Source organism: Ascaphus truei, chromosome 13, assembly GCF_040206685.1.
Source record: "Ascaphus truei isolate aAscTru1 chromosome 13, aAscTru1.hap1, whole genome shotgun sequence".
NCBI classification, from domain to species: domain Eukaryota; kingdom Metazoa; phylum Chordata; class Amphibia; order Anura; family Ascaphidae; genus Ascaphus; species Ascaphus truei.
In genome coordinates this window covers 21477825-21497167 of record NC_134495.1, presented here as the reverse complement: position 1 = coordinate 21497167, position 19343 = coordinate 21477825, and the positions used below count along the sequence as shown (strand labels likewise).

General features: G+C 46.5%; 1 protein-coding gene across 1 annotated transcript in view; it reads left to right on the top strand.

The window, feature by feature from the left end:
- DTX1 (deltex E3 ubiquitin ligase 1) overlaps positions 1-19343 on the top strand; it is a 34367-nt gene that overhangs the window by 10836 nt on the left and 4188 nt on the right. The window contains exons 4-9 of the mRNA XM_075568846.1: positions 8295-8356; positions 12058-12219; positions 12555-12616; positions 16706-16864; positions 18280-18441; positions 18595-18684. Of these exons, the coding sequence (XP_075424961.1) occupies positions 8295-8356; positions 12058-12219; positions 12555-12616; positions 16706-16864; positions 18280-18441; positions 18595-18684 (697 nt within the window). The remainder of the gene's footprint in view (positions 1-8294; positions 8357-12057; positions 12220-12554; positions 12617-16705; positions 16865-18279; positions 18442-18594; positions 18685-19343) is intronic.

Below are 19343 nucleotides of genomic sequence, written 5' to 3'. Positions count from 1 at the left end.
CGCGCCGTGCTGCAAGTTTTTTTAAACTCAATGAAATTGAGTTTAAAACTTGCGACGGAGGCGTGGCCACGCCCCCACCGGCGGTTCACCCAATGAGGGCGATCCCGCCACGTGACGTAATGGCCACGCCCCCGCAAATCCCCAACCACGCCCCCTCCCGTCGCAAGCTCCCTCTCTTCACTCAGACTGCAGATAGCAGATAGTTAGCGCTGGGCATGCGGCGCCCCCCGCCGGGCGCGCGTGTCACAGACATGACTGAGACCGCAGCCTTAGCAGCAATAACTTGAAGTAATCGTTTTCTATATGACTTTATCAGACTCTCACATCGTTGTGGAGGAATTTTGGCCCACTCTTCTTTACAACGTTGCTTCAGTTCATTGAGCTTTGTGGGCATTTGTTTATTCACAGCTCTCTTAAGGTCCAGCCACAGCATTTCAATCGGGCTGAGGTCTGGACTTTGACTGGACCATTGCAACACCTTGATTCTTTTCTTTGTCAGCCATTCTGTTGTAGATTTGCTGGGGTGCTTGGGATCATTGTCCTGTTGCATGACCCGATTTCGGCGAAGCTTTAGCTGTCGGACAAATGGCCTCACATTTGACTCTAGAATACTTTGGTGTACAGAGGAGTTCATGGTCAACTCAATGACTGCAAGGTTCCCAGGTCCTGTGGCTGTAAAACAAGCCCAAATCATCACCCCTCCACCACCGTGCTTGACAGTTGGTATGAGGTGTTTGTGCTGATATGCTGTGTTTGGTTTTCGCCAAACGTGGCGCTGTGCATTGTGGCCAAACATCTGCACTTTGGTCTCGTATGTCCAAAGGACATTATTCCAGAAGTCTTGTGGTTTGTTCAGATGCAACTTTGCAAACCTAAGCCGTGCTGCATGTTCTTTTTAGAGAGAAGAGGCTTTCTCCTGGCAACCCTTCCAAACAAACCATACTTGTGCAGTCTTTTTCTAATTGTACTGTCATGAACTTTAACATTTAACATGCTAACTGAGGCCTGTAGAGTCTGAGATGTAACTCTTGGTTTTTTTGCAATTTCTCTGAGTATTGCACAGTCTGACCTTGGGGTGAATTTGCTGGGACATCCACTCTTGGGAAGATTGGAAACTGTCCTGAATGTTTTCCACTTTTGAAAAATCTTTCTCACTATAGAATGATGGATTTTAAATTGTTTGATGGGCAGCAACAATTGCTTTTCAAAGATCATTGCTGATGTCTTTCCTCCTTGGCATTGTGTTAACACACACCTGAATGCTCCAGACCAGCAAACTGCTAAAACTTCGGCTTTTATAGGTGGTAACACTTGCTGATGATCAAAATAAATCATGACACGGTGTAATATGTCATGTGTTGTTCATCTGAGGTTGTATTTACCTATTGTTTAGACCTGCTAAGGAACAGATGATTGTTTTTATGTCCTGGTATGTAAAACCTTAGAATTCAAAGAGGGTGTACTTTCTTTTTCACACAACTATACACCATATACTCCATCCTACAGCACAGTGTAACCTATATACACACCATACACTCCACCCTACAACAAATAACTTATATACACCATACACGCCATCCTATAGAACAGTGTAACTTATATACACCATACATTCCATCCTACAGCCCACACTAACCTATATACACCATCCTACAGCATAGTGTAACCTATATACACCATTTTACAGCACACATTAACCTATATACAGCATACACCCCATCCTACAGCACATAGTAACCTATATACACAATCCTACAGCACGCATTAACCTATATACAGCATACGCATAAAGACCATCCTACAGCACACATGAACCGATATACAAAATACACACCATCATACAGCATACAGAAACCTATATACACAATACACTCCACCCTACAGCACACTGTAACCTACGTATATAAATGTTCTCCATCCGACAGCACAGTGTAGCCTACGTACATCATACACTTCACCCTACAGCACACAGTAACCTATGTACACAAAACACTCCATTCTACAGCACACTGTAACCTATATACACCCTACAAGCCATCTTACAGCATACAGTAACCTATATACACCATGCATACCACCCAGCAGCACAGTACACTCTATCCTACAACACACAGTAACATATACACAGTGTAACCTATGTACACCATACACTTCATCACACAGTAACCTATATACACAATACACACCATCTTATAGCACACAGTAACCTATATACACCATACGTCCTACAGCACAGTGTAACCTATATACACCATACACTCCATTTTACAACACACAGTAACCTATATACACAATACACACAATCTTATAGCACACAGTAACTTATATACACCATACACTCTGTCCTACAGCACAGTGTAACCTATATACGCCATACACAGCAGTTATCACATGAAGCCCTAACTGGACATCACCCGTTTAATCTCTAGCAAACCCCATCGTGTGGAGCAACACTGGTTCATATGTGTCAATATATAATGCGTCATCAGGGGTCCTGTGTCACTGTTTGGGACTTTTAGCGCTGCTCCTTTATAGCAAAGTATCATGGGGAGTTGTATGCAATTTCTTGGGGGGGACGGAGAGTTTTGAAGTGGGGGAATCCCAGTGTCAGCGCTTTGTGAACCTGTTCAACTCGCTTTATCTCCCTGTGCCGCAGGCACTGCAATTAGATTGTAAGCTCTTTGGGACTGGAGCACGAGCCTGAAAAATTGCACGTACTGCGCTTCGTCTACTGCCGGCGCTATATTAAAAACAAAAAAGAGAGTTATCTGGGAATCATTTTCGGACTGTCTACCCCGCAGCATCGTTTCCCTAAGTTGTCCGTACGTGTGTGTTTAATAATAGCCGCCTGTGTATCCCGTACGTGTCCAGGGATCCAACCGTCAGCTCTTAATCCCCTTTAATCCTTGTTTATCAATGGGGTGAGCAGGTGGTGCCTTTGTTAGGAAGCTCCCTTTACGCATGCCGTGATGTCACAGCAAGGGGGCGAGGGCAGCGCACACATGTATAAACCCAGCTCAGACAGATCGCTGGCCAGTACATCCTCCTGTTTCCTGCCATATATACACCATCCAACAGCACAAAGTAACCTATATACACCATACACACTATCCTACAGCACAAAGTAACCTATATACATCATACACACAATCCTACAGCACTCCGTAACCTATATACACCATACACACCATCCTACAGCACTCAGGAACCTATACATCATACATACCATCCTACAGCACACAGTAACCTATATACATCATACACACCATCCTACAGCACTCAGTAACCTATATACATCATACATACCATCGTACAGCACACAGTAACCTATATACACCATACACACCATCCTATAGCACACAGTAACCTATATACATCATACCCACCATCCTACAGCACACAGTAACCTATATACACCATACACAATACATTTCCTGCATACAGACAGATGGAAAGAGCATGAAAATAACACTGGGGGTGAGGTGAGTAGGGACAGGAATCACAGGAAGGTTTTGGTTTAATATAATGGGATTTCTTTAAGGATTCAACCTTTTAACCCTTCCGCTGCCAGAGAGGCCAGCAGCAATACATTGTAAAGCAATGCGTTAGAGGCCCGCTGGTGGGACATATGGAGTATATACGGAGTATAATTGGGTTGGTGTTGGTTGGTGTTTGGTGCTGGTCATGGTTTTCAGTTGGTTATTCTGTGTCTTTTTAGGATTTAGTACTTTTGTTTCAAGGTTGGTTATGTGTTAAGGTTGGTTATAGTATAGGACTGGTTAATGTTTGGGTTATAGTATAGGACTGGTTAATGTTTGGGTTATAGTATAGGACTGGTTAATGTTTGGGTTATAGTATAGGACTGGTTAATGGTTGGGTTATAGTATAGGACTGGTTAATGTTTGGGTTATAGTATAGGACTGGTTAATGTTTGGGTTATAGTATAGGACTGGTTAATGGTTGGGTTATAGTATAGGACTGGTTAATGTTTGGGTTATAGTATAGGACTGGTTAATGTTTGGGTTATAGTATAGGACTGGTTAATGTTTGGGTTATAGTATAGGACTGGTTAATGTTTGGGTTATAGTATAGGACTGGTTAATGTTTGGGTTATAGTATAGGACTGGTTAATGTTTGGTTTATAGTATAGGACTGGTTAATGTTTGGGTTATAGTATAGGACTGGTTAATGTTTGGGTTATAGTATAGGACTGGTTAATGTTTGGGTTATAGTATAGGACTGGTTAATGTTTGGGTTATAGTATAGGACTGGTTAATGTTTGGGTTATAGTATAGGACTGGTTAATGTTTGGGTTATAGTATAGGACTGGTTAATATTTGGGTTATAGTATAGGACTGGTTAATGTTTGGGTTTTAGTATAGGACTGGTTAATGTTTGGGTTATAGTATAGGACTGGTTAATGGTTGGGTTATAGTATAGGACTGGTTAATGTTTGGGTTATAGTATAGGACTGGTTAATGTTTGGGTTATAGTATAGGACTGGTTAATGTTTGGGTTATAGTATAGGACTGGTTAATGTTTGGTTTATAGTATAGGACTGGTTAATGTTTGGGTTATAGTATAGGACTGGTTAATGTTTGGGTTTTAGTATAGGACTGGTTAATGTTTAGGTTATAGTATAGGACTGGTTAATGTTTGGGTCATGGAATAGGACTGGTTAATGTTTGGGTTTTAGTATAGGACTGGTTAATGTTTGGGTTGTAGTATAGGACTGGTAATATTTGGGTTTTAGTATAGGACTGGTTAATGTTTGGGTTTTAGTATAGGACTGGTTAATGTTTGGTTTTCAGTATAGGACTGGTTAATGTTTGGGTTTTAGTATAGGACTGGTTAATGTTTGGTTTTTAGTATAGGACTGGTTAATGTTTGGGTTTTAGTATAGGGCTGGTAATGTTTGGGTTATAGTATAGGACTGGTTAATGTTTGGGTTTTATTATAGGACTGGTTAATGTTTGGGTTATAGTATAGGACTGGTTAATATTTGGGTTTTAGTATAGGACTGGTTAATGTTTAGGTTATAGTATAGGACTGGTTAATGTTTGGGTCATGGAATAGGACTGGTTAATGTTTGGGTTTTAGTATAGGACTGGTTAATGTTTGGGTTGTAGTATAGGACTGGTAATATTTGGGTTTTAGTATAGGACTGGTTAATGTTTGGGTTTTAGTATAGGACTGGTTAATGTTTGGTTTTCAGTATAGGACTGGTTAATGTTTGGGTTTTAGTATAGGACTGGTTAATGTTTGGTTTTTAGTATAGGGCTGGTAATGTTTGGGTTATAGTATAGTATTGGTTAATGTTTGGGTTTTATTATAGGACTGGTTAATGTTTGGGTTATAGTATAGGACTGGTTAATGTTTGGGTTATAGTATAGGACTGGTTAATGTTTGGGTTATAGTATAGGACTGGTTAATGTTTGGGTTATAGTATAGAACTGGTTAATGTTTGGGTTATAGTATAGGACTGGTTAATATTTGGGTTTTAGTATAGGACTGGTTAATGTTTAGGTTATAGTATAGGACTGGTTAATGTTTGGGTCATGGAATAGGACTGGTTAATGTTTGGGTTTTAGTATAGGACTGGTTAATGTTTGGGTTGTAGTATAGGACTGGTAATATTTGGGTTTTAGTATAGGACTGGTTAATGTTTGGGTTTTAGTATAGGACTGGTTAATGTTTGGGTTATAGTATAGGACTGGTTAATGTTTGGGTTATAGTATAGGACTGGTTAATGTTTGGGTTATAGTATAGGACTGGTTAATGTTTGGTTTATAGTATAGGACTGGTTAATGTTTGGGTTATAGTATAGGACTGGTTAATGTTTGGGTTTTAGTATAGGACTGGTTAATGTTTAGGTTATAGTATAGGACTGGTTAATGTTTGGGTCATGGAATAGGACTGGTTAATGTTTGGGTTTTAGTATAGGACTGGTTAATGTTTGGGTTGTAGTATAGGACTGGTAATATTTGGGTTTTAGTATAGGACTGGTTAATGTTTGGGTTTTAGTATAGGACTGGTTAATGTTTGGTTTTCAGTATAGGACTGGTTAATGTTTGGGTTTTAGTATAGGACTGGTTAATGTTTGGTTTTTAGTATAGGACTGGTTAATGTTTGGGTTTTAGTATAGGGCTGGTAATGTTTGGGTTATAGTATAGGACTGGTTAATGTTTGGGTTTTATTATAGGACTGGTTAATGTTTGGGTTATAGTATAGGACTGGTTAATATTTGGGTTTTAGTATAGGACTGGTTAATGTTTAGGTTATAGTATAGGACTGGTTAATGTTTGGGTCATGGAATAGGACTGGTTAATGTTTGGGTTTTAGTATAGGACTGGTTAATGTTTGGGTTGTAGTATAGGACTGGTAATATTTGGGTTTTAGTATAGGACTGGTTAATGTTTGGGTTTTAGTATAGGACTGGTTAATGTTTGGTTTTCAGTATAGGACTGGTTAATGTTTGGGTTTTAGTATAGGACTGGTTAATGTTTGGTTTTTAGTATAGGGCTGGTAATGTTTGGGTTATAGTATAGTATTGGTTAATGTTTGGGTTTTATTATAGGACTGGTTAATGTTTGGGTTATAGTATAGGACTGGTTAATGTTTGGGTTATAGTATAGGACTGGTTAATGTTTGGGTTATAGTATAGGACTGGTTAATGTTTGGGTTATAGTATAGGACTGGTTAATGTTTGGGTTATAGTATAGGACTGGTTAATATTTGGGTTTTAGTATAGGACTGGTTAATGTTTAGGTTATAGTATAGGACTGGTTAATGTTTGGGTCATGGAATAGGACTGGTTAATGTTTGGGTTGTAGTATAGGACTGGTTAATGTTTGGGTTGTAGTATAGGACTGGTAATATTTGGGTTTTAGTATAGGACTGGTTAATGTTTGGGTTTTAGTATAGGACTGGTTAATGTTTGGTTTTCAGTATAGGACTGGTTAATGTTTGGGTTTTAGTATAGGACTGGTTAATGTTTGGTTTTTAGTATAGGACTGGTTAATGTTTGGGTTTTAGTATAGGGCTGGTAATGTTTGGGTTATAGTATAGGACTGGTTAATGTTTGGGTTTTATTATAGGACTGGTTAATGTTTGGGTTATAGTATAGGACTGGTTAATATTTGGGTTTTAGTATAGGACTGGTTAATGTTTAGGTTATAGTATAGGACTGGTTAATGTTTGGGTCATGGAATAGGACTGGTTAATGTTTGGGTTTTAGTATAGGACTGGTTAATGTTTGGTTTTCAGTATAGGACTGGTTAATGTTTGGGTTTTAGTATAGGACTGGTTAATGTTTGGTTTTTAGTATAGGGCTGGTAATGTTTGGGTTATAGTATAGTATTGGTTAATGTTTGGGTTTTATTATAGGACTGGTTAATGTTTGGGTTATAGTATAGGACTGGTTAATGTTTGGGTTATAGTATAGGACTGGTTAATGTTTGGGTTATAGTATAGGACTGGTTAATGTTTGGGTTATAGTATAGGACTGGTTAATGTTTGGGTTTTAGTATAGGACGCGTTAATGTTTGGGTTATGGAATAGGACTGGTTAATGTTTGGGTTTTAGTATAGGACTGGTTAATGTTTGGGTTTTAGTATAGGACTCGTTAATGTTTGGTTTTTAGTATAGGACTCGTTAATGTTTGGGTTATGACATAGGACTCGTTAATGTTTGGGTTATGACATAGGACTCATTAATGTTTGGGTTTTAGTATAGAACTGGTTAATGTTTGGGTTTTAGTATAGGACTTGTTAATGTTTGGGTTTTAGTATAGGACTCGTTAATGTTTGGGTTATGACATAGGACTGGTTAATGTTTGGTTTTTAGTATAGGACTGGTTAATTTGGGTTATAGTTCAGGATTGATTAACATTGGGGTATAGGACAGGACTGGTTAAGGTTTGGGTTTTAGTACAGAACTTGTTAAGGTTTGGGTTTTAGTATCGGACTGGTTAATGTTGGGTTATAGTAAAGGACTGGTTAATATTGGGCAATAGAATAGGACTGGTTAATGTTTGAGCTACTGTAGAGCATTGGTAATGTTTGGGTTATAGTATAGGACTGGTTAATGTTTGGGGTTATAGTATAGGACTGGTTTATGTTTGGGGTTATAGTATAGGACTGGTTAATGTTTGGGGTTATAGTATAGGACAAGTAAATGTTTAGGTTTGATTAGAGCATAGGATTGATTGGTGTTTTTAGGTTGGGGTTTGGTGTGTGTTAGGATAGCTCCTGTCATCTGTACCTGTTTTATTCATGACATATTTATTCCTTCAGAGTCCCTGCTCTCCCCGTGAAGAACCTGAATGGGACAGGCCCTGTGCATCCAGCCCTGGCAGGTAAGTGCCACACCCATGGCTGGCCACTTCAGTAGCCCAATGCCCAGGAACGGTGCAGGGCTATTAGGTGCCCTAAGTGAACGTTCAGCCTTGTGCCCACCACCCCCACCCCACTTACCTGACAATTAACTTGAGAAAATTAACATTGTGCATTAGTATGAATACAAATTGTGCATTTATAATGACAGATTTATGTTACACTAGCTGATATACCCGGCGTTGCCCGAGCGTGGAAGGGCAGGGAGCATGGAGTGGAAGGGCAGGGGGGGGAGGGGCGTCGAAGGGCGGGGGGGGAGGGGCGTCGAAGGGCGGGGGGGAGGGGCATCGAAGGGCGGGGGGGGGCAAGGGGCGTAGAAGGGTGGGGGCAAAGGGCAGGGGGAGGGAGGGCAGGGGGCAGGGGGGAGGGCAGGGGGGCAAACGGCAGGGAGGGGCGGGGGGGGCAAACGTCAGGGAGGGGAGGGCAAACGGCAGGGAGGGGTGGGGGGGGGCAAATGGCAGGGAGGGGTGGGGGGGGCAAATGGCAGGGAGGGGCGGGGGGGCAAAGGGCAGGGAGGGGCGGGGGGGCAAAGGGCAGGGAGGGGCGGGGGGGCAAAGGGCAGGGGAGGGAGGGGAGTGCAGGGGGCAAAGGGCAGGGGGAGGGAGGGCAAAGGGCAGGGGGCAAAGGGCATGTGGGTAGGGGGGCAGGGGGCAAAGGGCAGGGGGCAAAGGGCTGGGGGGCAGGGGGCAAAGGGCTGGGGGGGGCAAAGGGCAGGGGGAGGGAGGGCAGGGGGCAAAGGGCAGGGGGAGGGAGGGCAGGGGGCAAAGGGCAGGTGGGTAGGGGGGGCAGGGGGCAAAGGGCTGGGGGGGCAGGGGGCAAAGGGCTGGGGGAGGGAGGGCAGGGGGCAAAGGCCAGGGGGCAAAGAGCAGGGGGCAAAGGGCAGGGGGAGGGAGGGCAATGGGAAGAGGGGGCAAGGGGCAGGGGGGTAGGGAGGGTAGGGGGGGCAAAGGGCAGGGGGAGTCAGGGACGCGGTAAATAACCCATTCCCCTGCGTGTACTCACCTTGTACACGGCTGCGCGCCTCTTCCTCCGGGTCACGGCCGCCCTCCTCCTCCACCTCGGGCTCCTCCACGGCGAGGCTGACACGCTCCGGTGAGGAGGTGCTGTGCCTCTCGCGGGGAGAGGCGGAGACAGCCGGAGGAGTGCCCTCGGGGACGGGGAGCGGCCTGTGTGAGGGGAGAGCCGCAGAGAGCGTGCTGAGTGTGTGTGTGGGTGGGGTGAGCGGGGGGGGGGGGGGTTGAGCGGGGGGTAAGCGGGTGAGGGAGAGCGCCGGGTGAGGGAGTGGCCTATGGGTGGTGAGAGCCGTGGGGAGCGCTCTCGGGGATGGTCAGTTGGGGGAGCGGTCTATGTGAAGGGAGAGCCGCAGAGAGCGAGGGGGGGTGGTGTGTGTGTGTGTGTTTTGGGCCGTCACTCCGCCTCAGGCCAATGAGAGGTGTGCGGGGGCGGGCGGGCGGCCCAAGGGACCAATGAGATTTCCCCTAGGGACACAGGCCATGCAGACAAACATACAGTGCTTTCACAAATATATAGTAGATTAAAGCTGCAGTTAAAGCAATATCTTACATGTGGTTATTTTTAAATAAATCAGTTCTGTACTATGAGAAAATACTTGTAGCATTTAAAAAAAATGTTTTAAAGAAATGTTTAATACAGCAGGGCCCCGGGTATACGGCGGGTTCCGTCCCAGGGGCCCGCCGTATAGTGAAAATCGCCGGAAAGCGGATCCGGCAATTTTCAGTTGTTTGCATGCGCAAATCGGCATTTTCGCCGTTCTGCGCATGCGCGACCTATGGTCTGCGCGCGCAAACTACAGTATGCGCACGCAACCTACGGTCTGCGCACGTGCGCCGGGCGCAACCGCCCATTCTGCGCATGCGCGACTGAGGATCCAAGATGGCGGCCCCCTTCTCGGTGCCGCCGTATCGGCGGATCGCCGAAAAGCGGCGCGCCGAGAAGCGGGGCCCTGCTGTATTTCTAATTTAGGAAAAATTTCCAAAGTGCCATCCCACTTACCCTTTTGATCTTGAGCCCCGCCCTCTCTCTATCAGTGCACCAATTGTATCTAGTAACTGCCCAGTCAATTATATTCCAGGACTACATTGCCCACAATGCTGTGCAAGAACTGAATTAAATAACCCGGAGCACACGATCGATTACAGGAGAACGGATCGATCTGCAGCTTAGCAAATCACGTGTCAGTGTGCAGATTGTGTTGATGCACATATTGAATGGGAAAAAAATATATATATTTTTAAAAAAACGTCAGCTTGAACTGCAGCTTTAAAAAAGGAGAATAAGATACTGATTGTACATTCTCATTGTACTGGGGGTGGGGTATATTTATGTGCCTGTGGGGGGGTATATTTATGTGCCTGTGGGGGGGTATATTTATGTGCCTGTGGGGGGGTATAGTTATGTGCCTGTGGGGGGGTATAGTTATGTGCCTGTGGGGGGGTATAGTTATGTGTCTGGAGGGGAGAACAGTTACGTGTCGGGGGCGGGGGGGCTATATGCCTTGGGGGCTAGCTATGACACATTGGGGGGCAAGGGGTAGTTATGTGCTTGGGAGGGGGAGGGAGCAGAAGGAGGTATGGGCCGGGGGAGCAGGGAGGGCCACAACCCAGGGAGGGGGCAGGAGCAGAGTGTGTTACCTGCAGCCTTGGAGGATGGAGTGGGCCTGCTAGAGGCCTGCCGGACGAGGACCGCACCGCAGAGGGGTTTGTCAGCGGGCCTGTCATAGGGGGCCTTCCGAGGTGCTGACAGAGGACCTGCCATAGGGGGCCCGCGGAGGTGCCTGTCATAGGGGGCCTACCAAGGTGCTGACAGAGGACCTGCCATAGGGGGCCCGCGGAGATGCCTGTCAGCGGGCCTGCAGAGGTGCCTGTCAGAGGACATGTCATAGGGGGCCTGCGGAGGTGTCTGTCAGCGGGCCTGCAGAGGTGCCTGTCAGAGGACATGTCATAGGGGGCCTGCGGAGGTGTCTGTCAGAGGACCTGTCAGAGAGGCCCTGTAGAGGTGCCTGACTCAGAGGGGGCCGGCGGCGGTGCCTCTCAGTTTCACTGACCTCCAGCAGGTCCTCTCTGAGAGGCGCCTTTTCAGATCTGGCACATGTTAGGGTAGCCGGCAGGGTGCACAGGACCCCTGACTCACCGGGCCTAGGACAGTAGTCCCAGCTGTCCTCGAATCCCCAGTTTTTTTACCACTCCCCAAATTTTGCTGCTCAAGGCGACCGCCTAGTTTGCCATGGGGTTAAACCGGCCCTGCCAACACCCAGGCACCTATGGCCTTTTCCATGCACTTGGTCATATAATCACAGGCTTTCTGGGCCTCCATATGCTTGGGTATATTGCCACCGACTGCTTCTGAGTCTGTCTAGTTGGGTACAACGTTACAATATCACAGTCCAAAGGATTAGTCTAAGAGGAGTTACTTGGCCTCTCTAGGAAATATTACAATGTTACAGGGTTACCTGGACACAACTCACACTATGGTAACAATGACACTGGGAGACCCTGTGGAGCCCTTCATTACAATGTAACAGTAGTGTTTCCTATCACACTCAGCATATTAATGCCACATGGTTCTGATATTCTCTCTTTACATCCTTCTCCTCAATACCCGCTTCTGTGCCCGTACCCCCCGCCCCTCCTTCACTACTCCCCAGGAATGACGGGTATCCTGATGTGTGCGGCGGGGCTGCCCGTCTGCCTCACCAGAGCCCCCAAACCCATACTGCACCCCCCTCCCGTCAGCAAGGAGGACATCAAACCGGTCAGCGGCATCAGCGGGATCTGCCGGAAAACCAAAAAGAAACACCTGAAGAAGAGTAAGTAGGGATGCTCTGCAGGGGCGGCAGGGAAGGGTTAATGGAGCGACACTCTGCAGGGGCAGTGGCGAAGGGGGTCAATGGAGCAATACTGTAGGTGCGATAGGGAAGGAGTCAGCGGAGCGACACTCTGCAGGGGCAGTAGGGAAGGGGTCAATGGAGAGATGCCCTGTAGGAGAAGGGGTAAGTATTGAGATGATCTGCAAGAGCAGAGGGGAAGAAGTAATGGTCTGCAGTGATGGCAGGAAAGCTGTGTTAGTGGAAACACACAGTGAAGCTTTTAGGGTGGGAATTGGGTGGTGTGTGTATTTCTAATGTCTCTCTGCTCCTAATAGGTAAGAACCCAGAAGAAGTGGTGCGCAGGTACATACAGAAGGTGAAATCACCCCCAGATGAGGCGAGTATGAACACAGTGGGGTGCAGGGCAAGGCAAGGGTTAATGGGGCAACATTCTGCAGAGCACACAGGTGTTATAGGGGGGACTGGGGAAATGTCAAGGGGACAACCGACTACACAGACTGGGTAGAGGCTAAGGATTTATTGACCCCACCCTGGAGACCCTACAATGGTGGTGTGGGATTAAAGCCGCAGCCCTGCTCAGTTGCTTAATATAACAGGTCCCTTCTTGCCCTTTCCAACGCTGTTTTTATTGTTAAACTCTGATGCTCCGTTCAGGAGATATAACCGCTTAAAATATACAGTGTCCGGCGGGAAGTTAAAATGGCGCGTTCCCCCCCAGTGCCGCGTCAAGGTGACCATGGTAACTGCAAATGCTAGAGATGAAGAAAATCATCATTTTAAACATTAAATAAACAGTTGCTTTTTTCCCCCTTCTTTAAAGGGCAGGACACACCGTGGGGGCGAGATACTAACCAGATATGAGTTACGCTCAGGGTTGCCACCCCTCCGGGTTTCGGGAACATACCTCCAGGCTACTGGTTGCCGTCCTCAATCTCCGGGTGGCGGCGTTGGTGTGGTGGTGCCGCGGTGTCTCCGGCATCCTTCCTAAGGCCGCGCTTGTAGTGCCGGCACCGGCGATGCGACGTCGCCCGAAAACAAACGCATTGCAGCAGCCGCTGCGTGCGCTTATAGTGCGCGCGACGGCGGCAATGCGACGGAGCGAAAACTGTTAGCCGGCAAAATTTGATTTTTCAAGGCCTGTCGCTTCATGTGACGGCTCTTGAACCAATCAAATGCCTGGAATCTTGCGCCGCCGACGCCCAGCGAAATATAACTTTTACCTGTGGCGACGGGTGACATCACCCATCGTGTCGCCGTCGCCATCGATGGCACTATAGGCGCGGCCTTAGCCTGCTGCAATTTCCCCCTCAAATTGCAGTGAAGATGGCTGCGACGCCGCGTTGCCACGGCAGCCGAATTCTACGTGACGTCATGACGCTACGCGGCATGACGTCACGTAGCGTCCGGTTGCCATGGCAACAGCCATCTTCCCTGCAGTTGGAGGGGGAAATTGTAGCGGGATGCTGGGAGATGCCGCCAGCGCACCACCACCCAAGTAAGGGATGTTTTTTTTTCTCTCCGGGTTGGCCTTCAGTAGAAGGTGGCAACCCCGGTTACACTTATATGTAGTATGTAGCTACTTTAAGGATATACCGCAGGGGTGGCCAACTCCAGTCCTCAAGGGCCACCAACAGGTCAGGTTTTCAGGATGTCCCTGCTTCAGCACAAGTGGCTAGATCATTGAAACACTCCCAGTGCCACTGAGACTGAACGAGACCCTCAGCCTTCAATCTTCAATCTCCAAGTTTATATGGGGAGGCAAAAAAGTGAGACTCAGTAAACAGACCCTTCGGGGACAAACCGCAGAAGGGGGCCTAGCAGTACCTTGCTTGTTATCCTACTACAAAGTGGCCCAATTATTTGAGATGATGGGTAGCATGAAAGAGTGCAGCTTGCTCACCATTGGAGCTAAGCAATCTAATATGGAGCCCAAAAATAGCATGGAAAGCTATAGCATCACCGCTATCCTCGGTGACCAATTCATTGGCAATTTGGGAGGCAACTAAATGTAAATGTAACCTAACTACCAAAAATACGCTGAGGACCCCGCTTTGGGATAACCCAACTTTTGCTCCTGGCTTGGATAGAGCAAACTTCTCAATATGGGAACGAAATGGCATAGTGCGACTTAGAGATCTGGAGGGAAGTAACAAAATTAAGTAATTTGCACAAATTAACTCAGACAAGAATACCCCACAATCGGAACTGTATAGATACCTCCAGATCAGAGCTTTCTATAATAAACTCAATCCGCACCCTCCATTGACAACATTCGAAAGGCTCGGTCTTAGAGAGACGATAACGAAGGGACTCACATGGCAAATGTATAGGGAGGTGGTCGGTACTACTGTAAGAGAAACACACAAATTAGGGTATATGTTGAATTGGGAAAAAGACCTCGGCGAGAGCCTAGATATAGACGAATGGACACAGATGGGGACAGCAGCCTCTAAAAGTTCGATTTGTACAACATTAAAGGAGAACGCATATAAGACCCTGATGAGGTGGTATCATACCCCGCTAAAACTATCGAAATGTATCCAAGGACGCTCCCCGTTGTGCCCGTGACAATGCGGAGAGTCAGCAGATCTGTTGGACGTGCTGTGGTCTTGCCCTCATTTGGTACCCTTATGGGTCAAGATTAAGGATTGGCTACAGAGGATACTGAACCTCGAAATTCCACTAGATCCCTGGCTCTTTCTTTTGAACAGAGCAATACCCGGACTACCAAAAGTTGAGCTCAAATTAGTTGCCCATTTCGCAACAGCCGTGAGGTGCGAGATCGCAGCGTCATGGAAACAGAATGAAATTCCGTCACTCCCCAAGATTCGGAATAGAATTTGGTACGTATGTCAGATGGAAAAGCTGACGAGTCTAGTTAACGACTCTAGCAAAAAATTTCTACAATGCCAGCCCAGACGGATATCCCAGGGGTAGAGATAACCACAATAATGCTTTAATAGTTACAGGTGCGTTATCCTATGATGACACAATTGGCCGAACTGCTAACAATCACTAACGCTTAGATTAGAGCGTGAGGCAAACAAACCCATACACTACCCAGGCATCAGAAACTAAGACTCAGGAAAAGAAGGATTGAACGGACTCTCGGCCGTCTCCCCCCCCCCCCCCCCACACCTCCCTTCCCCTCCCTATTCTTCCCCCTCCTTCCCACAGACCCATTTAGGTTATTGTTCTTATACTGCACACAGTTGTTATATGTATGGAATGTTGTGAATTCATGACACTACAATGGATATCTGCTGTATTATCATCGTATTGTGAAAACCAATAAAAATACAAGTTAAAAAAAAAAAAAAAAAACGGAATATGCCAAAATGTGAATTTTAATGAAAAAAGCGTAACCTACAATAAACCTGGAATAATGTCACATCAGCAGGAAATGCACAACATGGACCCTAAGAATAGTGATGTGGGGAAACTATACAAGGGAAGGGATACCACAATGGGAAAGGAGGAGGGATCAACAAAATAAGGGAGAGGGGGTTGAGTGGGTGGGTAACGAGGGGGGCAACGTTTCGGGGTAAGAACCCCTTCCTCACGCCCATTCCCTCAAGTCCAAAGGGACAAAATGTACTTCCCTAGACCCTTATAACCCCACTATATAGTGCACAACCAAACACAGAATGCTATGAAATAGAATAAAGCAAAAGTTCAATGAGACCAGATCCTAGTTGGAGAATACAATTCTCAAGAGATACAAAGTCCGATCGTAAAATCCTTGGTCAGGGTCTGGATTATATATATATATATTTATTCATTCTCTCTCTCTCACTCTAGGATCTGGACTCATTGACCCTTTGATTGATACTATTTCATAGCATGTTGTGATCTATATAGTGGGGTTATAAGGGTCTAGGGAAGTACCTTTTGTCCCTTTGGACTTGAGGGAACAGGCCTGAGGAAGGGGTTCTTACCCCGAAATGTTGCCCTCTTTGTTACCCACCCACTCACCCCCGCCCCCTTGTTTTGTTGTTCCTGCCTCCTTTCCCATTGTGGTATCCCTTCCCTTATATAGTTTCCCCACATCACTATTATTAGGGTCCATGTTGTGTATTTCCTGCTGACGTGACGTTATTCCAGGTTTATTGTAGATTTCGCTTTTTTCATTAAAATTCATATTTTGGCATATTCTGTTTTTTGACCATTTTTCCAATAGTCAGAGAGTGCTGGAACATTTCCGTGTGTTTGTATATTGTTTTGGGAGGAACTGGGGACCCCTCGCTGTTCCTTATTGCACCCTGCAAACAATATCATATTTACCTTGCTTCAAGTGTGCTGTCTACCATTATTGTTTTATATACTTATATAATTATATAAATATAATTTATATTTATATCTTATTTATATTTTTATATATTATTTTGCAAATGAAGGCGTTCCTTGTTAACCCCCGGGTGTTGCCCCACGGGCCCTGACAGGTGCCTCTTCTGACCCCCTGTAGGATTGTACCATCTGCATGGAGCGTCTGGTCACCGCATCCGGATATGAGGGGGTCCTCAGCCACAGGGGGGTCCGGGCCGAGCTGGTGGGGAAGCTGGGCAAATGCAGCCACATGTACCATGTGCTGTGTCTGGTAGCCATGTATAATAATGGCAATAAGGTGAGAATTGTGTATGCAGAGAGAGGAGACATTACTGTATTACCCATGTACACAGATAGAAGAGACCCTCCCAGGTCTTATGTAGATAGAACAGACCAGCTTAGTTATTAAAGGTCCCCTCAGCTCCTATACACAGATAGAAAAGGTCCCCTCAGCTCCTATACACAGATAGAAAAGGTCCCCTAGCTTCTATACACAGATAGAGGAGGTCCCTTTAGCATCTATACAGAGATAGAAGAGGTCCCCTCAGCTCCTATACACAGATAGAAGAGGTCCCCTCAGCTCCTATACACAGAGAGGAGGTCCCTTTAGCTCCTATACAGAGATAGAAAAGGTCCCCTCAGCTCCTATACACAGATAGAAGTCCCCTATCCTACTATGTACAGATATAGGGGGCAGGGAGTACTCTCAGGGTTTTTTGAGAATAGGAAAGGTCCCCTTAGTGTCCCAGCTTTCTATATATACACAGAGAGAAGAGGAGGAGACCTCTCTATATACACAGAGAGAAGAGGGGACATCTCTATATACACACAGAGAGAAGAGGAGGAGACCTCTCTATATACACAGAGAGAAGAGGAGGAGACCTCTCTGTATACACAGAGAGAAGAGGAGGGGACCTCTCTATATACACAGAGAGAAGAGGAGGGGACCTCTCTATATACACACAGAGAGACGAGGAGGGTACCTCTCTATATACACACCGAGAGAAGAGGAGGAGCCCTCTCTATCTACACACAGAGAGAAGAGGAGGGGACCTCTCTATATACACACAGATATGAGGAGAGGATATGATATGTCTGTATACACAGATACAGATATGTCTGTATACACACAGAAGACCTATCTATATGCATGTATACAATGTCCTTGCAAGTGTAGATACAGGTGTAGTCGGATATCTATATACACACAGAGAAGAAGAGGAGGGGACCTCTCTATATTCACACCGAGAGGAGAGGAGGAGCCCTCTCTATATACACACTGAGAGGAGGAGACCTCTCTATATACACACTGAGAGGAGGAGACCTCTCTATATACACACAGATATGAGGAGAGGATATGATATGTCTGTATACACAGATACAGATATGTCTGTATACACACAGAAGACCTATCTATATGCATGTATACAATGTCCTTGCAAGTGTAGATACAGGTGTAGTCGGATATCTATATACACACAGAGAAGAAGAGGAGGGGACCTCTCTATATACACACCGAGAGGAGAGGAGGAGCCCTCTCTATATACACACTGAGAGGAGGAGACCTCTCTATATACACACAGATATGAGGAGAGGACCTCTCTATATACACACCGAGAGGAGGAGACCTCTCTATACACACACAGATATGAGGAGAGGACATGTCTGTATACACACAGAAGACCTATCTATATGCCTGTTTTCTCCGGCCAGGATGGCAGCCTGCAGTGCCCCACCTGTAAGGCGATTTACGGAGAGAAGACGGGAACGCAGCCTCCAGGGAAGATGGAATTCCACGTCATCCCCCACTCCCTGCCGGGTTATCCTGAGTGTAAGACCATCCGCATCGTGTACGACATCCCCAGTGGCATGCAGGTACCAATCAGGGACTTACCACCCGCTGTGGGCACCAGGAGGGGGGAGGGGGGGCATAGGAGGACATGAAAGGAGCAATAGTCTGTTCTGCAGAGCTGGGAGGGATGCTCTGTAGGATGCAGATGGACTTAGGGTTATCCTTTCCTTTGGCAGGGGCCTGAGCATCCCAATCCTGGCAGGAAGTTCACAGCGAGAGGATTCCCGCGGCACTGCTACCTGCCAGACAACGAGAAGGGGAGGAAGGTGAGAGAGGCATATCTGTGTGTTTGTGGGAGGGTGCAGGCAGCTGGCACTGCCACTGAGCTATGTACAGAGAGGTGGCTGGGAGGGCAGTGTGTGTTTGTGTATAAGGGGAGGCTGGCACTGCCACTGAGCTATGTACAGAGAGGTGGCTGGGAGGGCAGTGTGTGTTTGTGTATAAGGGGAGGCTGGCACTGCCACTGAGCTATGTACAGAGAGGTGGCTGGGAGGGCAGTGTGTGAGTGTATAAGGGGAGGCTGGCACTGGCACTGAGCTATGTACAGAGAGGCGGCTGGGAGGGCAGTGTGTGTGTGTTTGTGTGTGTGTGTGTGTGAGTGTATAAGGGGAGGCTGCCACTGCCACAGAGCTATGCACAGAGAGGCGGCTGGGAGGGCACTGTGTGAGTGTATAAGGGGAGGCTGGCACTGCCACTGAGCTATGTACAGAGAGGTGGCTGGGAGGGCAGTGTGTGAGTGTATAAGGGGAGGCTGGCACTGCCACTGAGCTATGTATAGAGAGGTGGCTGGGAGGGCACTGTGTGTGTGTATAAGGGGAGGCTGGCACTGCCACTGAGCTATGTACAGAGAGGTGGCTGGGAGGGCAGTGTGTGAGTGTATAAGGGGAGGCTGGCACTGCCACTGAGCTATGTACAGAGAGGTGGC